Source organism: Nyctereutes procyonoides, unplaced genomic scaffold, assembly GCF_905146905.1.
Source record: "Nyctereutes procyonoides isolate TBG_1078 unplaced genomic scaffold, NYPRO_anot_genome, whole genome shotgun sequence".
Classification (NCBI taxonomy): Eukaryota; Metazoa; Chordata; class Mammalia; order Carnivora; family Canidae; genus Nyctereutes; species Nyctereutes procyonoides.
The window spans coordinates 19857675-19879105 of NW_026575136.1; the positions used below are offsets into that span (position 1 = coordinate 19857675).

Sequence of the window (21431 nt, forward strand, 5' to 3'; positions counted from 1 at the left end):
TACCCTCCTACTGCACTTGTGACAATCAAAAAATTTTCCCGATATTGCCATATGTCCCCTGGGGGGCACCACTGCTCTAGAGATATACATTTGTAATCTGAGTATGTCGGCCACAAATGCCCACTTGGATTTCCTTGACTCTTCATACAAACAGTGGCAATCTCTAGGAGTATCTCCCTTCAGCCAAACAAGTCAACACCAATTTATACTCATGACCATTCAGGATGGGAGACTTGGACCTTGTGATCTGGTGGGGTGCATCAGTTCGAGCCTCTAACTTTAAAACAGGTAAACTATGTTCGCTCTGGAACTTTTGGAACCGTTCTACTGTCATCTCACCATGTGATGGAAAATACCAACCCCTTCTAAACTATATACAAGAGTCCAACTAGTATATTGTATATACATTTTTGATGAATAAGCGACTTTTGGGTAAGAAATAATTGGCATTATCTATTACTATCTAGTTATTCATCTATCCATCCACCCATCCGTGCTTTCCCCAATCCAGCCATACATTTATCATCATAAAATCTGTCATGCTTTCAATTCTGATTGAGTTACACAGGTAAAAAGCCCAGGACCAGCCAAAGAGTTTAATCTACATAGCTCCCTATTGGCAATGCATCTGGGAAGGCACCATTATCTATAAATAATTCCACATCAGGCCAGCTGTAAGTTTTATACACTACATCATCTGCCTCAAGACATGAAATTATCTCAATGCCTACATGTGCCTAAGTTTTCTTAGAGTGGTTATTTTGCTAGATAGGTCATCTATTGCTACACTCAAGATTCCGACACTTAAAGAAATAATTCCAACACTGATTATCCTGAGAGGATCAACACCAAAATGGATCAACTGGATGCAGGAAGCACCATGTAACCATCTAACTCTTAAAACGGGTTAAATGGGACCTGCAAAGTGAACATTAAAAATGTATTAAAGGTTCCAAAAACAAGTGCTAGCCTAAGACTGCTTAGGCATAATTTGTTTCTCCTTTTTCATCTGTTTTTCTTTTCTTCATCATCTGAAAATGATGGAGGAAAAGAGCCATAAAACCAAAACTTCCTCCATAAGGAACAATTTAGTGTGGTTTGCATTTCTCAATGTCATATCTGAAAGGTAAAAGAGTTTAGAGGTTAGGATCTCATAATGATTCATATAAGTCATATAAGCCTTTCTTGGGGTTAATTAAGCACATTGAATTCTAAAAGGTTTTATTAGCAGAACTGACACTGTAAAGTTGAGCCAAGAGGATCTGCTATTAGATGAATTCTTTAAAAGGTAAACGCATTTAACAACCACGCATCTATTTCCAGCAGGTTTAGCTCACTCCTTGGAAACATCCATGAGGCTCCCTGCACTTTGCGACCTCTGGGAAGTAGGATTACCAGATTCACATCAACATATCTAATTTTACAGTTACCTTATTTAAGTTTTTAATACAGCACAGGTCTTTTTCTCAGGTGTTAATAGAAAAATCAATTTTAAGTCACAACAGCTGTGATCATTTTAAATATCACAGCTGTCAGGAGTTGAAAATAACCATTTGAGCATACACATTTCTGCTGCAAATGTAACAAAACGAAAATATGATGAAATTTTATCTTTTACTCCCTCTGAAGCTGAGTGTCTAATACAATAGTAGAGTAATAACTTATTTGCTTTAAAATAAAATCAGGCTCCCATTTCTTCGCTGACCTAGCCAACAGATGGCTTAAAAGAATGAAAAGAACATCACGGTTAAGATATACTCCGATGGAGCTAACTGTGGAACATGTTTAATTATGGAAATAGTATTAACTCCGGAAAGACAGAGTTAAATAGTTGATATCAAAATTGAGAGTTCATTTATGTAAACATTTTGCTGTGAAGCCAGGGGGAGATTAAATGGGATCCATGCTACACATTAAGTGTTATTAAAATCTAGGAATTTAAATTATGACACAGGACAAAATCTAAACTGTTATGAATAGTGTTAACTACCAACTTCCAGGAGAGAATGCCATTTTAACCACTTACTTATAAACTCAAACTAACTGCTGGATAGGATTAAATAAAGATACTCTTCCCCCTCTCAATCCAAATCTAAGGTCATCACATTTTAAAAAACATGGTAACATTCCTCAAGAACCTAAAGGATAGCGGAAAAGCAAAAAAAAAAGTTCATCATTTATCCTACTGGTTGCAGAAACATTAGATTTCTCTGTGAAATCAATGGTGGATGATGAACACCTAAGAAATTCTAGAATTATGTTAATAAACCATCACTGCTACCTCAGCAACAGGGAGGACCATGGTTCAAACGATTGAAAAATGAAATTGTAAGATTTAGACAGGAAATAAACTAAAGAAACAAGTACAATTTCCAACCAATTTCAAACCGTGGTATACTGGCAACGTTACACAATTTATATTATCGTTTAAAAAATGTACTCAAAAGTCTACCGACCTCCTGGCCAATATACAACCAGAAAATAAAAATCTAAAGTGTTTTCATCCCAGATCTACCTAAATTCTAAATTAGGCGAGTCTACCTCAATTAGCTTGATGCCCCTCTTCTTCCCTTATTTTTTTTTTTTTCCCTTACAGATTCAAAGGGTGGAGATGAAAGTTGGCATTATTTGTTCCTAAACAACTTCTACTAAAAAGCTCATATCCCCCCACCCACCCCCCATTCTGCTTAGGGATGCTTGGTACAGCAGGTACAGGAGAGCCCTACCATCCCCAATTATTTGCATATTAATTTCAAAGCTACATGAAAAACATTGTAGGCTTTTAATCATATCAACACACAAAAAGGCACTACAAAGTGAAACTACACCTGTTAAACATTTATCCCAACCCCCACATCACACAAAGGAAGCCTAAGAAAACAGCATCCATGCTGCTCCTATGTGCTGAGCCTCCACTTCTGAATTGTAATAACAGGTGCAGAAATAATAATGTGCTGGGCAATCAACTTTTTCCCTCTGATTTGTCAGTTTAGCTTAATAATGCCATTAGGAATGTAAACATTTCTGCAATTTATATTTAAAAGTCAATAAAATAATGGGGTACAGAATTTATCCTTTTTAATTTTTTAAGTAATACATTTGATTATTTTAATCACGTCAGTACTTAACTGGATGGGGTTTAAATATGCATGTAACATCCATTTAATTTGTTTTATTCGTTAGAAAAGCTATTGAGTAATACAGCATTATTCTCCTTAAAAAAAAAAAAAAAAAAAGCATACATTCCGGGGGAAATGGAGTGTAGTAGACACTTCCACTTTTTGCTTCTCTTCTTGGAGATGGGAATCCAGTGCCTTCCGAATGTCTCTCATTATGAGCGTTTTAAAATGGTAACCAAAGAGGTGAGGCTCCAAGACACCCGCACAAGATGGCTCACGGTAAAAACAGGGAGTGTTTCCATACTGTGGATAAACTTTATTGGGGCTACAGTGATGAGACTGTGGTTGGTAAACGCATCAACTATTTTTAAAATGGTGTGAGAGTTTCCCTCAACATAGCAATTCCCACTTGAACAGGATTATTATTGGGGCAGTCATTCGGTACTCTATAATTCTCACCCTTAGGTTTGTGGAGGTGAAAAAGCCAAGTCAAATGTTAGCCTCACTCTCAACATCCCCTATTCATTTTCAGGTCAGCTACAATGGAAGCAGCTGGAACTCGGTTCTCCCCAGTCTGTCCTACCAATTACCTCAACGTGCCCTCTCTCCAGAGGAGTATAATTTGGTCTCCTGGAAAGCACAGCCCTAGGTCCCTGGAGGATGCCAAGGCCTGCATTTTTTCAGTGGAGCCTGAAATTAGACCATCATCCACATTGCTCCCACCCTTGACTTCTGAGGTGTTTTAAACTCTCTCTTTATCCCAACCACGGGGGCGGGGGGGGGGGGGGGCGGAGAGGTGGGGGGAGTCGCTGCCTTTTAAAACAGTACATTCTCTCAAATAAAATGTTATAGGTGTAGTGTCCCTTTTAAGTCACTTTTGAACAAAGTGCCCTGATTAGCATGTGCAGATTTCTTTAAGAAGGAAGAATTTGAAGAAAGCCCAGTAGAGACTTGATACGACATAGAATTGAAAGGCAAAAGTATCAGAAATGTGAAAGTTTAAATTCCAATCAGAACACGGTATTGTGACAGAAATACATCTGTTAATAAATAAAGGCTGCAGCCTGGAACCCAGGCCAGACAGGGTTCCTTTAGCGCTGCAAACGGGAAACTCTCCCAAAGTTTAAGGGGAGCAATGAGCCTACTCTCAAACCATGTTCCTAAAGTCCCCAACCAGTAAACTCAACTTTAAGAAATATTCTTCAGAAGAATGATTTTATTTTGCTTAATAAAATGCAATCTGAAAATAGATCTGCCTAAGATGATACAACGTGCCAGTTTATTATAGATTCTAAAATGTCAAAAAGCCTCTGACTAGGAAGTTTTCCGAAAATCCCATGCATTAACTTTCTAGCAGATCATTTCGTACTTCAAAATATAATTATTTTACAGAAGTATCTTTCTCAGTTTTGTCACTATTCATCTGTGTTTCCTAGTTTACATAGAACTGCTTTTTTCTTTAGGACTATGATGATTTCCTGAATAGATTCTAAATATTTAAATATTTTATGGACACACAGCTCCAAATCTTTTCTTTTTTTTTTTTTTTTTAAAGCATCAATAGTGTTACCACATATCACTTTACCCTGTGTCACCTTAGAGTCATGTTTGAAGCATGAAGGGCTAACTTAAAACCGATCAAGTATACACACACTTTGGAAGACTGGAATCTAAAATTACCTTTAAATTATATTGATTGTGAAGTATGAGATTTTTTTTGTGACTCTGATAATACTGGAGGAAAAATGGGAAAAATTGTAAAAAAAAGCCCAAAAACCTAGTAACGTTGTGTGTCAGTTCTGAAATTCTCAATTATAAGACTTGCATTTGGGTTTGTTATGTAAGCAAATATGTCTTTCCTGTATCTTCTTCCTTGAATTTTAGCAACTTTTAAAATTGCCACAATCATATCTAAAATCTGTATATTTTCACTGGATTCAAAGTTAAGATTAAAAAAAAAATTAACCTCATGCTGGCAGGTTGCTGACCATGTGCATGGCCTACATGGTGATTCCAAAGGAATGACGCCAAAGCATTTTTTTTTCCCCTTAGTGGCATCACTGGGATAGAAGTTTCAAGTAGGCTTGGAAACACACTCATACAACATTCATAATAATGAAATATGGCAAAGTCTAAAATATCCAACTGTGATTAAAAAAAACATTTAAAAATTAAGTTATAAGGAAGAAATCACTAATTCTCATGCCCCCAGTGGTACTGTGATTTTAATAAAACAAAACAAAACAAAACAACAAATAGGGAGTGTAATGCAAACCACATTTATAGTGGAGCAGGAAACAAACAACTATTCAGCACAATTTCCTGTAGATCAGTTGGAAAGGTATTTAAAGACTGCACTAGCTATTAGATCTTTTTTCCTGGCCACTTTTCTCCCCAACCCTCCTCCCCCTGTGTTTCAATGTCCTTCCTCCAAATTCTCCTTGAAACAATGCCATCGCCTCTCACTCTAAGGATGCTTATCAATTATCAACACTAAATCTAAAATGTTCAGACCTTCCAGAAATTAGGGATTAAATAAAACTAACCAAATATGTAACCAGTTCATATTTTCTTTCTAAGAAATTAGCCCCAGAGAAATGTTCAAACTGGCATCTGTGAATCTCATGCAGGGATTTTGGAAATTTAATCAGAGGCAGGAGAGCAAGATGTAGCCACAATATCAAGATTAAGCGTCTGGTGAATTTTTACCAGCTTAGTCGTAAAGAACAAAACAACATAATTTTGTTCTAAGCAATCAAGCACAGAAGAAAAAAAATTTCATTGTTATTTTAAAATGGGGAAATTAAAATGCTTTATATGTCAACAATACCAAAAAGTAAGCTTACTAAAAGAAGTTTTTCCTGTATGTTTTTTTTCTTTGATATGTTTTTGTTTTCTTCAATCAGTGGGGAATTGAAAAATTTTATTAGTTTGTGACCTAAGCAAATTTTTGCTCTGCAACAGCAGCTAAACAATAATTTTAAGAAATAATGCTTTTATACCAGCTACTTCCATTTATAATCACGGTTCTGAGAATAGTCAGTATGTGAAATATCCTTTTTTAAAATACTAAATGCAATTTGCATGGTTGATAGTTGAAAACACTACTGAAAACTTTTAAAACCCAGGGGCTACCTGCACGAGGCTGGAGTCTACGGAAACGAACTGTGAGGTTTGCAAAGAAAAGGCCATATGTAAATTGTACTGGAAGATATTAATACTGGTGTTATTTAAAATTACGCTTTTTATGTTAGCACTTCCTGTGGTACATGAGGGAAAAAAAAGCTAAACAACTCCATATCCTAATTTCTACTTTAAAAAAAAAAAATTTAGGTGGCTGCTGAGATTGCCTCTTATTCCTAGGTAAACTTTTTCCTAAGAATGAATTCCCCACTGAAGTGATCCTGATATTAAAACGTTCCTCTTTATTTTTCTCCATCTGAATCAGGAATCATGAAATTATTTTACTTTTTGGCCTCGATATCAGAAATAATCAACATCCATTTTCATCTCTGAACTTCAGGGAGTTGAAAAGCTGCATAATATGACCAACAGTCAGAATATAAACATGGAGAGCTCATTACCATTTACTTTCTGAGATTTGATGACTTGACAAATAACTATTTCAAAACAACTAGTTTGAAACATGGTTTGAAGCTTGTTAGTATAAAGCAAAAAGAGCAATTACAATAATTATAGGTTTCTCTATACGGTTTAACACATGCACATGCTGGCGAGAGATGATGATGTGATCTTAAATTACCATTAGGAGGAAATTTCGCCACTTTTGTTTTCAATTTCATTTGCCATAATTTTATCTTTGTGGAATTGCTTTATTTTTAGGTATGTGGAAATTCGACCAAATAATTACTTATTAAAATTGTTATTCAGTGAATAAGAAGATGGAAGCAGTTATAAAAATCAACATTTCGAGCAGTAACTGTACCAAGTGTGGACCAGGTAATGCCTGATACTGCTCCTAGCCTCAATGAGGGACAGACACAGCGGCACAATCTGATGGGAGCTTACACTCCTAACACTTAAAATAAACCGGACTTTTTTTTTTTTTTTTTCCTGCAAAGAGCCTCTTTCCTCTTAGTGAAGAAGTAATGCTTTCAAATTTTTTATTTAGCTGAAAATGGGGTTCACGTGTTATTTAAACCTCTAACCCACAAAAGAAAAGAAAAGAAATCACAAAAATCATTTGGTTAAGTTTTGGTATTAAACTCTCACCTGAGGAGGAGCTGGTTTTCAAATATACATTCTGGTTTATATTCAAGATTGATTCTTTGATAGTTCTAGTGTTAGGATATTTGTAGGTTTTAGCATCCTAAAAGTCCACACACTCCAGACCAGCTCCAGGGGCTCACAGAAAAAGAAGAAAACAATTTGTGTGGGATATGGTCATAGAAACACTTTATAACTTCAGATAATAGAAAATTCACATTTTTCTTTGTCCTAAAAGGCCACTGACTCTAATATTTCTCTTGCTAGTGAGTTAGGGGAAAACTGATTTTTACAAACCCTGCAAGTTGCCAGCTCAGAAAAGAAAAAAAAAAATCATAATCGTTGCAATGCTTAATTGTGCTTTCCAACAACCTAAAATCAGTGTGTTTTGGAATGATTTTACATTTTTCTTCTTTTGTTTATTCACAGGGAAAAACCTGCTTCCTCTGGCCTCTCTCAGTTCAGAGAGTTCAAACTGAATTTAAACAAGTAATTGACTTGTCACTGGGAAAAAAAAAAAAAAAAAAGAAGGAATTCAGTGCTTGTGTTGTCTTCAGAGGAGAGCTTGTGTAACAAATAGCTGATCACACTTAACTCCAACAATTTAAGTTAAAACACACACTGGTCATATGCACACAGACACACAGAAATGCACAGATACCCAAACCCAAAACAACAAACGAAACTCAAGAAATGTAAAGTCTCTTCGATAGGCATTTCGAACAATTAACTCATGGCATACACAATCTCCACAAGATGTCTGGCACCAAATCAAAAGCCGCTGAATGCAGAATTACAGCCAGTACAATACACACTGTAGAATAAACAAAAATCTGCTTCCCCAGTGTGTGCATGAAGGCATTTTAAAAAATGGTATAGAATTGGCCCCATCCAAAGAACGCGTACAACTGGACTTTGCTGTCTGTTTCATAAAGCTAAAATTTAGAACTGGTAACCATTCCTGGTTTCAAAAGCTTTCTGCTAGGGTTCCAAATGGCTATTTTTTCTAACTATAATGTATGTACAATTTGCTTCTTTCTAGTGTTTGAATCAATAGAGATACACATCACCAGATTTGTTTTTAATAAACGCCTTAAAACAGTTCCTATAAATACATTTCCTGTGACAGAGCGATCTTGATTTTATGAGTACCATCCTCTCAAAAAAAAAAAAAAATCTAACAACCAAAATATTTGGCAACTGAGAGGGCATATTAGTGATATGATGTCATATTCAGCATTTTCTTATGGTGGAGGCAACTGGCAAGCTGTGGGAATGGAACACATATTTTTAAAAATTCCTTCTGGCTAAAGGGGAGTTAAAAGGTCCAACACTTAAAGTAAAAATTTGCCAGTTCAGACATTTAACACACAAAATTAACAATCAACATCTAAAAAAATCACATCACTGGTAATTCCTAAAGATAAAAACCACAGAAACGTATATTCACTGTAATTCTCTTTCACTGCATAAGGGTCATATAATCCCTGAATCTATTTTATTGCTCCTGAGACACTTTTTCCTACTAACTCTGATAGCATCATTCACAAAATTTCCATTACAAGTGCTTTAAAAATTAAAGGTACTGGCTAAATATGTTATGTGTGGGAATGTCCAAAAGATAATAGGCAAAAAGTCTTAAGAACTATACGTGAATAACTACCAATTGCAAATTAGGCACTTGTTTAAAAAAAGGAAGTTACATAATCCTAATATTTATGTTTACAAATTTAGCCACTTTACTGGATCAGCTCACAACATAAGCCATTTGTTTTAAAATTATATTTCCCTTAACACACTTAACTGTTCCTCTAATTACACACTATGTTCTCTTAAAAAAAAAAAAAGATAAAAACTGGATACTTTTTATAAACTTTCGACAATTCACTCACACTTTCAAGTAAACGGGAGATTAAAGTAAATGATACTATTTCAGCAGTGGCCCATTCATAAAAGTGGTTTCTTGAATAAAATCATAAATCTCCCCAAGCCATACTTGCACCCCGAAACCCTGGTGTACGTGTGTGCATTCCAGTATATGCTCAGCTAGATATAACCATTATGCATACACCGGGAAGTATATAGACTCCTGCCTACACCACCACATACACATGTTTTAATTCGTTTGCGCCAATTGCTACAGCTGAATTGGGCCTTCGTGAAAGCTCTGATCGGTCCCTTTTGGCCCAACTATCACACCCTGATTAAGATCAATCCAAATGGAAGTTCAAAGTACAGACACAGCAAGCAGTTTGTAATCGGCTGCTTTTCACTGCCCCCCCATCTTCTTTTTCTATTTTAAAATAATAAATGTCTGTCCCTCCACCCCCCCACCAACAAATCTTCCAGAGAGAGCCCCACATACCGATCTGAAAATACTGAAATCCTTTTCCTTCAGAGGACCCAGCCGAAGGAGGAAAAAAAAAAATAAACCTCCAGATGGCAAGTATAAACCTTCTGCTGGGGTTATGCACAAAATACCAGACACATTTTTTTTTTTTTAAATAAAGCGTTTCTGTCGAAGGGGGGAAAATTCAGCAAAGAAGCCACGCAACACAAATAAGTTACAACAATATTGTTATATGCATGAGTGGGTCCCTGGTTTTCTTATTTTTTTTGGGGGGGGAGGGTGGGGTGGGAAGGGGGAGTTGTTTTACTTTCCCTTTTTGGTTAAAAAAAATAATGATAACAAACTTCTATCATCTCCTTCTTCATTAGACGTCTCACTCCTCTGTCTTGGTTCTTTTTTATTTTTATTATTTTTATTTTTTAACCTTTCAGATGCTCTCCAGTTCACTTTAGCTTCCAACTCAGACTATATATATTATATATATATATATATATATATATATATATATAAAAGCAACAACAACAAAACAAAACCTCAGTCCAGGGAGAAAGTTACCCCTCTTTTTCCTCCCAGCCTAACTTGGAGAGGAGGGTTGGGAGGGAGAGAGTTGGGGGGGGGGGTCTCAATTCTGCTCATGTCTGCTTTTCCTTTGGAAAAAAAAAAAAAAAAAAGAAAGAAAAAAAAAAAACAGTCACTTGGAAGGAAGGCACAAGAATTCCCCAAAAGTCTTTTTGTCCCCTGTCTCCCCTGCCTCCCCCCCTCCCACCCCTGCATCTCTGCACCTTCCTTGCAACTTCACCTGGCTGCAAACTTTGGCTCTGGGATGCAGCCCCTGGAAGCTCTGCTCTGGAAGCCACCTCTGTTTCGGCTCCGGGGGCGGAGGGGGTAAGGGGTGCGGGGGGGTGGGGGGACAATTGCAAAAGAAGAAGGGCAGCAGGGCGGCGGCGGCCCGGCCCGGCCGGAGCGCGCACGCGGCCCCGGGATGCTCGGCCCGCGGGCGCCCGGCCCCGGCCCCGCCGCCCGCGCCCGCTTACCGCTTTCCCATTATAGTAGTACATCAAAGAGTTGCCGCCCATGCCCGGGATTGTGTATGCGCAGTACATGGTCGCCGAGCCTCTCTCCTCCGGACCACGCTAACAACTTTTATTTCAAACTCGCTGTCCCTTTTTTTCACAACAATTCCTTCAGTTGCATTTTCCCATCTGGCCGGGCCAAGCGTGGTGAATATGCAAAGCAGGAAGAGACCATTCCCGGCGGGCGGGGGGGGCCGCGGCGCTGCTGTCAGACGCTCGGGCGCGCGGCGGGCCCGGAGGGCGGCCCGGAGGCGGCGGCGGCGGCGGGGGCGGGGGCGCGGCGGGGGCGCGGCGGGCCCGGAGGGCGGCCTGGAGGCGGCGGCGGGGCTCGGGCCGGGGCGCGGCGGCGCCGCTCAACTTCTCCGGGAAGGACGACGCCGCTGCCAGGGGCTTCGGCCGCCTCCACTCCCCCTGCTCGTCTTTGCTCTCGCTCCGCTTTTCTTTTCTTTTCTTTTTTCTTTCTTTTTCTTTTCTTTTCCTTTCCTTTTCTTTCTTCCTTCCGTCTTTCTCTCCTTCTTTCCTTCCCTTCCTTCTTCCTTCCTTCCTTCTTCCCTTCCCTTCCTTCTCTCCTTTGCTTCCCTCTCTTCCTTCCCTTCCCTCTTTCCTTCCCTTCCTTCCCTTCCTCCCTTCTTTCCTTCCCTTCCCTCTTTCTTCCCTTCCTTCCTCCTTTTTCTTCCTTCTTTCCCTCTTTCTTTCTTCTTTCTCTCTCTCTCTCCCCCCCTTTTTTTTGTCCGAGGCACCCCTTTTCTTCTCTAAAAATTTCCACTCAACTGCCTTAGGGTAAAAGTGGAACAGGGTCCATTATTGAGCAGAATACAAATGCAGTTAATTGACTCCCCCTCTCTCTCTCTCTCCCTCTCTTTCTTTTTTGTTTTAATTTGATTAAAAAGCGAGTGGCAGGAAGGGAATCGTATGATGCACATCTAATAACTCTGCCATCTGTCTCTGCTGCTGGCTAGCTCCCAGCATTGTACGCAGCTGCCTGAGAACTCGACTCGGGGAAAGGGGAGGGAAAGGGGAGAGAGGGGAGGAAAAAGAAGAAGAAGAAAAAAAAAAACCCAAACCGACCCACCGCGTCTCCGACCTCGCTCGGGAGGAGAGAGGGGGCAGTGTTTTCTGGCTGCTCGGTCAACAACCTACAAAGCGGGGTCGCGGGGCTCCAACAGAGTCAAGGCGCGGCCCCGACCCCGGGCACCCCACCCCGGGGCCTGCACCCCACCCCCGACCCCGCGCACCCCGGACCTCGGGGCCTGCACCCCCATCCCGGGGCCTGCACCCCACCCCGGGGCCTGCACCCCACCCCCGACCCCACGCACCCCGGACCTCGGGACCTGCACCCCCCATCCCAGGGCCTGCACCCACCCCCGACCCCGGGCACCCCACCCCAGGGCCTGCACCCCCCATCCCGGGGCCTGCACCCCCCGGACCCCGGGCACCCCACCCCGGGGCCTGCACCCCCCACGCCGGGGCCTGCACCCCACCACCGACCCCGCGCACCCCGGACCTCGGGGCCTGCACCCCCCCATCCCAGGGCCTGTACCCACCCCCGACCCCAGGCACCCCACCCCGGGGCCTGCACCCCCCCCCGCGACCCCGGGCACCCCACCCCGGGGCCTGCACCCCCCATCCCGGGGCCTGCACTCCCCCGACCCCGGGACCTGCACCCCCCATCCCGGGGCCTGCACCCCCCACCCCGGGGCCCGCACCCCCCTCCGACCCCGGGCACCCCATCCCGGGGCCCGCGCACCCCCGACCTCGGGGCCTGCACCCCCATCCCGGGGCCCGTCCCCCCCCCCCCGACCCAGGGGCCCGCCCCCCCCCACGGCCGCCTTCTCCGCCGGCAGCCGCTGCTGTCGGGTGGCTCGGGCTCCCCCAGCACCCACGCACCCACCCACCCACCCACCTAACGCTATTTGTTTGCGGGGCTCCGCAGCCGGACTTTACTGATACATCCGAACCTCCGAACGACTTACAGCTGTTCAGTCCCTAAAAAGAGGCACCTCTGACACCCCATTTTTCAGAATTCTGCATCCTCCGAGTAGCCCCATTTCTGCATGAATATTTTCACAAACGTTCCACGTCTGTACGCTTCTGGCTAAACTTTAAGCGATTGAAGGAGGCGGAAAAATCTTCCTCCACCTTTTTAGGGATCACAATTGAACAATAGCATCTTTCTAAATCACGACGTTTCTAACAAGCAAGGCTATATATTTATTTGTTTTCTTTTTAAATAGCATATCATCCAACAAAAAAAAGAAGGGGGGGGGAAGGAACCAAAAAAAAAAAAAAAAAAGAGGAAAGGAAAGAAAGAAAGGGGAGGGGGAGGGGGGAGAGGAGACGGGCGGACTTGAGCTTGCCAAATTCAGAGCATCCCAGGAAAGGAGGGCCTCTGGGAATTGATCCCAAATGAAACTAAATCATTTGCATATGCCGAAGCAAATGCCACCCGAGCATACATCTATTCTCAAGAATCAACTTTAATAATTCAAAGCACCTATTTCCTTACAATTCAACATGGTAACAAAAACACATACAGTATTCATAAACAAGGAGGGCCCGCGCTGTCCCTTCTGAAAGAGGAAAGGCTTGGCTTCATGGTGGAAAGTTTCTCCCACACTCTAAAATAAACACACACACACACACACACACACACACACCCCGCACATACACACATATAGTGAAGGCCCAGAGGTTTGTCTAACTCACTTGCTCTGCATTTATTCCGAGGGTCCCCAGAGGTTTGTGTAAACAGTACTTGAATTATAATCACACATTTCATTCAAATTTCATGCTTTGAGGATTTTTTCCTCATTAGAACAGTTAGTTGTCAATCTGACAGGATCACATTTGTAACCTTTAAACCACCCTCAGTGTTTCATACATAAGGCCAGGGTCCTCACCTACTAAAGGGAAATATGTAAAAACCAGGACTTAAAAAAAAAAAAAAGAGAGGCTGCAATCTAAAGAGAGAGAAGTTGAGGTTTTTATTGTGGTTGCTCCTTTGTTGTTTCTTAAGGAAACCCCTTATCCAGAAGGCTGTTTGGAGACCCTGTCTAACTTTATCATCCTAGATGGACCTCTAGGAAGATTTTTGAACCATTTTGATAAAGAACCATTCTGCTTCATCTACAATTAAGTGCCTTATCTTATATATTTTGCAGACATACAAGTGCCTTTCTTTTAATCATGTAAGTATAAATACAATTCTCATTAGTGAGCTACAATTATTATTTTAAATATTGACGCTCTCATTGCTTTTAAATGTATTGTTAACGCGTGCGTGAATAAATATTTTTAATCTGATAAGGTGAAAGAGATTTCTAAACTCTGACAAATCAGCACATGGGACTCAAAAAAATTAAAACGGTACTAGAACGTTAAGCTCCTGGGCTTCATTAACCAATGAAAAAGAGCCTGAAATTCCAAAAGTACAAATTCGCAATGATTAATAAAGATACCCTCCTCTGAAAGGTGATCTACTCATTATAACCACTGAGACACGGAACGTATCATCATCCACCGGGGTTCAGGTTTTGGTTTGCTGACCTTGGAGTACATTTCAATCACAGAACTCAAGTCAGTGGCTTGTCAACTGAGACATTTCTGCGAATTCAGACTTTGAAGTTTCCTTTGTGACAGAAATATCACCCATGATAAATTTTTAGTGTGATGCGTGGGGAGTTAGCACAGAAGTAGAAGAACAACCGAAGCTATATGCATGAATCCATGTGTTTCATAATAATTTTAAAAGAAGTCTTAATTACAGCAGCCAATTTTCAAGGGCCCCCAACCTGGTCTGTTTGTTTCACCAGTGAATAATTGGGCAAGTTACCTAATAGGCAAAGAGTCCCTTGTTAGCACCAAAATGATAGGGAATGGAAGTTAGCCACACAACACAGGAAGCCACCGCTCTGTCCGTGGTGGTCAGCTGAACACCCCAGGGAGACACGAAGGGGTGGGCAGCATGGTCAGGTGTACTCTCCGCCGCTCTCGGGAAAGACAAATCTTAAAAATCTTACAAAATCAGTAAGACCATTGTGTAGAAGGACAGACTGCTGAAGTACGTCCGCATCATTCTTAACTTCTTCTGTAATTCGAAGTTCTTTTGTCATTTTCTAAAAAGTCCTTGACAGGTACATTTGAGGTGAGAGAAAACTGGGAACACATACCTACAGCTGTCATGAGAAATCTGGGGGCTCTCTGACCTGATATCCCCAATGCACGTATCACCTACAAGGTGGACATTTACCAAAAACAAAAACAAAAAAACAAAAAAACCCCCACAAACCTCAATAAATGAATGCATGAATGAAAGAGTGAATGGCCACATTAAAGAATAAGTCGATAATCAAATTCTACACAACCTGAGCGAAGAGCCTTGGATTTTTGTATTCATTCAATCATCTCACAACTATTCAACAGCGATTTTCGACTTTGTTTTGAGCCCCATTGGGGAACTTGTAGAGGATCCAGAGACATGTACCAACACTCTTCCTAATCTCAGACACCTGACCACACGGCTGAGGGGATGGGACCTGTGCCCTCGAATAAAATGGGAAAATATGACCAATGACTAATGTGAAGTAGGGACAATCATACAAATATTAAACAGAAAACAAAATTATCACACAGTAAGGAACTAAACTATTCCCTCCCGATCCCAGATCTCATTAAAGTAAATTCTACCTCTTTTTTTCTGAATAACGACTGTATTATGCAATTACTGAAAAGTCCAAATAAATAATAAACACACCACATATGCACACGCAACATCACTACCCTGTACATCGTCCAGAACAAGGCAAGTGCCAGTAAATGAGCTGAATGAATGGAGGAATGAATGATGGTCACATGAAGGGGGCGAGTCATCTTCCGCCCCCCGTATAACTTGGTAGTACCGAAACAGCTCCAGTTCTATTGAAGTCGCTGAACACCTATGGTTTTTTCATACAACTCTTGCTTACTTCTACAATGTTGTTGTTCCTTTATGCCCAGCATAGCTGAATTTAGCTAAACATCATAACCCAAGGAAAATCATCTATGGGATTATGTGACATAAAGGGAACAAGCACACCTATAAATGAAATAACCACCTTAAGTAAATATCTATCCCGTCAAAAATTTTGATAATGAAAGTTAGCTAATCCATGCATAGTGATATACAATTTAAAGAACACACAATTGCCTGCACTAAATCTTCATAACCCAGTACTCTGTGCCAGGTATTGTCATTCCTACTTTAAAGATAGAGAGTTAAGGTGCAAAGGACCTTCGATGAAATTTCATGGACCACAAAGCTACCAAGAAAGTGGGATCAGGATGTGGACCGACATCATAAAATCCCAAGGGCTTAAACGTGAGGGTCAGACATAGGTGTCTGAGAATAACAACCTGGCTCCTTGATGGCAGTGTGATGGTAGCCAAATCACATCTCAGGTCTGAGTTTTAGTGCCCTCATTTTCACACAAGCACTTCTTCTGAGGCCTAAGCGAGAGGACACCTAGCTCAGCACATCAGCGACATGTTAGAAATGAGAGTGTTTTTCCTCGTCCCTTCCCTGCTACTTCCTCCAGGCAAGAGTGCCTTAGCAAAAACGGTGGCAAAATGATCTCCAACCAAAACAGACTTAGGTAACACAAGTCTACTAAAGTGAAAAAAAAGATTTAAAAATACAGAGCCATGCTAAACTCTTCACTGTTAAGCAACGATATCAAATTACACAGCTTTTTGGAGTCCTCACCGCTCCTGACATGAGAAGCACGTATGTACCGTGAAATACTTGAAGATATATTTCTATTGATGCATTAGTATCGAAATCTGTTCTCATATTTAAGCATAAATGAACGGCAACATTTGCCAAGTCAGGGAACGGAGGTTATCTAAGCTACTCTTATTCACTGAAAAAGGGGGTATTACTGAGTTTAATTTACCCAGATGTTAAGCAGTTGGATTTTTCTGCTCTCCAGTAGGAGTCGCTATAAACAAGAAATTTAATTCATAAAGTAAATTAATGGTGGTGTTTAGTTAGCAAATGCATATACAGGGATTGTTAATTTTAATACATTTTCATAAATGATGATAGCTTATACCTAAGGAAGGTTGATGTTTAAGATCCACCTTAAACTGCAATGACAAAAATCCTTAGTAGGTATGAGTACAACTTTCATAGAAGACTTAATTATCCAAAGGAGGATGCGGACACACAGCCACACATATGCAGTTGAAAAGAATTTTTCCTGATATCCGTGACTTGACACAGCCTTGCAATCTTGTAGTAAATACCAACAAACTTCCTGTACGCACATGCCTATATTTCTTTGTATTGGGGTCGTTTGAAGGTAAAATAACTATGTTTTCTTAGTAAGCAAGTAAGCTTTTTACTTAAAAAAAACAAACAAACAAACAAACAAACAAAAAAAAAACATTTTCCTCAACTGGAATCCTAATTACCTTAAACTATTTCCAAAATACACATTCATCTGGGGGAAATACTTCTCTCAGATAAATATACTTGTCAGATGAATATAAAAATATTTATCTGAAGTAAATCCATATGACATGAAGAACAGAGATGAAGCACAAACCAGCTCTATCTTCTCAGCGCCATAAACTTATTCTCATGGCACCATTTAGATACTATCAGGTACAACAGTTTTAAGTATTTGTACGGTTCAAACATAGACAAGTTTAGTTTGGATGATACTTTTATCACAGAAAAGTATCAAATTATCAGCTGAGACTGTGAAATCTAATTTCTATTTGCGACTTTATCAGTGACTTTGTATTGTTATCTTGAATTGGATACTTTATATGGCTTGGGTTCATATGCAGACATCCAAATGGTTTATCACATGATCAAATATTTATTTTCTCCCTGGCTGGTCAGATAGCTTGTAGTCTATTGATTATAATGTAATTCACATTGATTACGAAGGTAAGCAAAGCGGGTTATTTATTTACTTATTTTTTTAAACCAGACTTTCTACCTTTCTGTGGCAGTATTTCCCTTCAGAAGAAAGAGGAGATTTTCTTATTTTGCTTTATATGGTATCATAAAAGCTCACGCAGACATAAGATTTTGTTCTGGTGACATACAGTAGCATGCAAAATAAATGCAAAACCAAATCTTGTATCCAGTTGGATCTGCTTAGACTTATTTTCCCATTTCTCCACATATTTTCCTGTTTCTGTGGTAAAGAATACAATGAGAATGTCATTACCCACATGGACATCACATCTATGAAAATCAGCAAAGCCGAAGAGTAGAAGATGGTATTAGCCTGCAGACTGGGGAAGATGTATGTAATGGCATGTGTGATATGGTGAAGTGAAATAGCACAAGTTACAAGCCTAGCATATAGATCTTTGTGTTTAATTACAATGGAAACTGCATGCTTGACTCTCAACTGAAGCTCACCTCTTCCTTCCTCAATTTCATGCAAAGACCCATAATTGCAAAAGTCATAAATCCATTCTACCAAATCTCTGAAATATTAAATTAGAAAAAAAGACAGAACAAGTGATACTTCTGACGACTAAAGGAGATGTTTTAGTGAAGGGAAAAAAATTTCATTATGCTCCTTATTTTTCTCCAAGACATCAATCTCTTTCCCCTGGGATAACTGGAATGTTCTTTGAAAAAAAAAAAAATTTCCTTTACCCTAACCCACTGTAATCCATAGCCAGTCTCCAAGTTTGATACAAAAACAAACCATTTCTATTTTGGTGCAATGAGGAAGCATCGCCCTGGACAATATAAAAACAGAGACGGAGGAAGTTGACTCAGATTGCTGCACTTCCCAGATGAAGGGACCTAGCAGGCTTACCACAATCACCTGAATCAGATGAAATAAGACATAACTGTTTTTTCCGTCGAATTGATGCACGTGTAAAAATGAATTCCCAAAAAGTTAAAGGGGGAAATCCTGGGTATGTTTGTTTGTCTGGATGAAGGATTCCATTTGAGAAACTTTTGACAAAATGGACTGATGAAACAGATTGGAATCTGGGCACAGGATGTACACAATTTTTGAAAATTTGTGAATAAATACTGGGCTTCCCAATGCATTGCTCAATGATCAGAGGGAAATGTGATATCACAATGAAAACCATTTTCATTCTAAATAGAATAATTGTCTAGGGTCTGTCAACCCTCTTTGGGGTGGAAATTCTAACAATTTCCTGAGGTCCTAACTGTTGATTACATTTAATTGTTTGACATCGTCCAACAAGTAGAACAACGAATTGCTGGGCAGAGAACAAACAATTTTCAAATACTTTAATGGCTACCCCTGATAAACACTTGAAATAAAAAAAGAGTAGGTAAAGAGAATGAAGAAAAAAAATAAGTTTTAAAATGGAAGTGAATAACCATGCAAGAATTAGCATCCTATGCATATCCATTACTGAAATGCCTATTTGAAATGCCTGTTTTATGAAGGTTCTGCCCAAAATATCGTTTTGTGTAACTGGAAACCAGCCACTTTAGGCAAAAATTAAGGGTATTTCAAGGAGAAAGGAGGAGCAGATTTAAGTTTCCTCAAGGTCAATCCATAGCCTAAAGCTTAAGTCCATTTCCTGACCTAAATGTTGTGTTCTTTAACTCAAAATGACCTTGAATTTTAGCTACTTAGTTTTAAAGAATAAATGACCACTTCGTTCTGTTAATCATAAGCACTTAGACATCCACCCCACACGTAAACACAGAGATGACCATGAAGAGACAAATGAGACAAGTTTTGTATCCTCATCCATTAAAAGAGAAGAGCTTGTAGCAAATCTCATGAGCTAGCCAAAAGACATTTTCAAAGAAGTTTTAAAAGGGATAAGATCCAACTAAACACAATTTTGGGCTTCTACTAAATAAAATGGAAATAAATTCATAAGCTCTACTTGATACCAGCAGCATTAAAATTAGAATTGTTTGGCAAAAGTTGGATATTGACAAATTTTGGCTTCTAATATAGGCCAACAGAATCAGGAATAGACGAGGACTTCCCCAAAGTCATATGGCCGTAATGGTCTTATTTCCACTCATTCACGGTTGAGTAAAAACTGATTTAAAAGGATGTCTTTATAATCATAACTAGGATTATTGTTAACAGTGCTAACTTGCCAAATCACGGTGCCTACAAACCAGAGGAATGAACGTTGCCTCTATTTGCGTCCCAAAATGTCTGTCAGCATTTTGTCTTTTTTGAACACAATCATCAAATGCATTCTGAACCTAAAACAATTTAAATCCTGCTTAATGAGTCAAAATTCCAAACAGGTCAACTCTCCCGTCCTTATCTCGAATTAGAGCTTTCCTTTACTGCAGAATGTGACATGCTCTCTAACATCTGTTCAGAGCCTGCAAGCCACGTTCTGCATGTGGCTTGAGCACCTACCTACTTAGTGTCATCCTATGAGAAATGCGTTGTGTGCAAGGGGAAGGTACAGAAAACACAATAAACACGAGTTCTTCAAACCATACCCATTTTGCACGTGGGCTGTGTCCTTCCAACTTGCTAAAGCAGTGTTGATCTTTGATCATTTTCTCATACTTCTTGTAATAAAAATAGGTACACTTAAAATAAAATTATCGTGGGGGCGCCTGGGTGGCTCAGTTGGTTGGGAGGCCGGCTCTTGGTTTGGGCTCAGGTCATGACCTCAGGGTCCTGGGATCCAGCCCTGCACTGGGCTCTGCTGCTCAGTGGGGAGTCTGCTGCTCTCCCACTGCCCCTCCCTCTACTTGTGCGTGTGAAGATGTGCACGTGTTCTCCCTCAAATAAATAAAGCTTTAAAAAATAAATTAAAATAAAATTATTGTGTGCATAAGTCTTTTTCAGAGTTAAGCATTTCTGTATTGAGTCATTATTAGTACAAGTATTAGACTAGTGACTGTATTTCATAAGTAATTGTTAAACATGGACAAGTAAAAAAGAAATTAAATCTTTTTTTTTTTTAACTGACTTTCAAAAGAGCTAGTTTCTGATTCTCCAACCAAGTACGGGAGGGAGGAGACCTCCAACCCCATCACCTGTTCCCTTGTACTCATTAGAGAAAGCAGTATAATGTGGAGGCCAGAAACCATGATGCTGAGTTGAGTTCTGGCTTAATTTCTATCCAGCTCTCTAAGCCTGAGCGAGTTCTGGCTTTATCTAAATCTCAGTTTCTTTATAAATAAATATGTTTCAAATAAATAACTGTTAAATTGTGATCATGACAGGGTTTTTTTCTTTTCCCCCAAGTTTGAAATTCTGAGATTTATGGTTTTATTATAATGAGGTATCTCTGGACAATCAATCTCTGAAAATATGAAAACAACCAAAAATTGTTTCTGCAGTTAAGCCAAAGCTCAACTGTCGGGAAAAGATGCACAGAAGCTGCTAGACAGAAGCTCACTTCCATATCTGTGGCCTCTGTCTTAATATGCCGTGTCTGCAACTCTCAGCAAGAGAAATGACATCAAACTCTGCAGTCACTTCCAGATAAGGATCATTCTAGATCCTCTGGATTCTCCAGCAAAGTTTAATGCCATAAATTGCTGCTAAATAAATCATGCACCTACTTTATTGCTCCCAAATACTATAAATTTATAAAGAGTAGAGATCAAGATTTAACTTTCTCTGCCCCACCCTCTGACCACGTAATATGCACGTAACAAGAGCTTAATCCCAT

The 21431-nt window shown here is 40.0% G+C and overlaps 1 protein-coding gene across 20 annotated transcripts in view; it reads right to left on the reverse strand.

Moving 5' to 3' along the window:
* LOC129495544 (transcription factor 4) overlaps positions 1 to 21431 on the reverse strand; it is a 356507-nt gene that overhangs the window by 84379 nt on the left and 250697 nt on the right. For 4 of the 20 annotated variants that reach the window (XM_055303157.1, XM_055303162.1, XM_055303156.1 and 1 more), the window contains exon 1: positions 10731 to 10956. The exons of the other annotated variants lie outside the window; for them this stretch is intronic. In XM_055303157.1, coding sequence (XP_055159132.1) covers positions 10731 to 10799 — 69 coding nt within the window. In that variant the 5' untranslated portion in view covers positions 10800 to 10956. Of the gene's footprint in view, positions 1 to 10730; positions 10957 to 21431 lie in introns of those variants that run through there. 20 annotated transcript variants of the gene reach the window in all.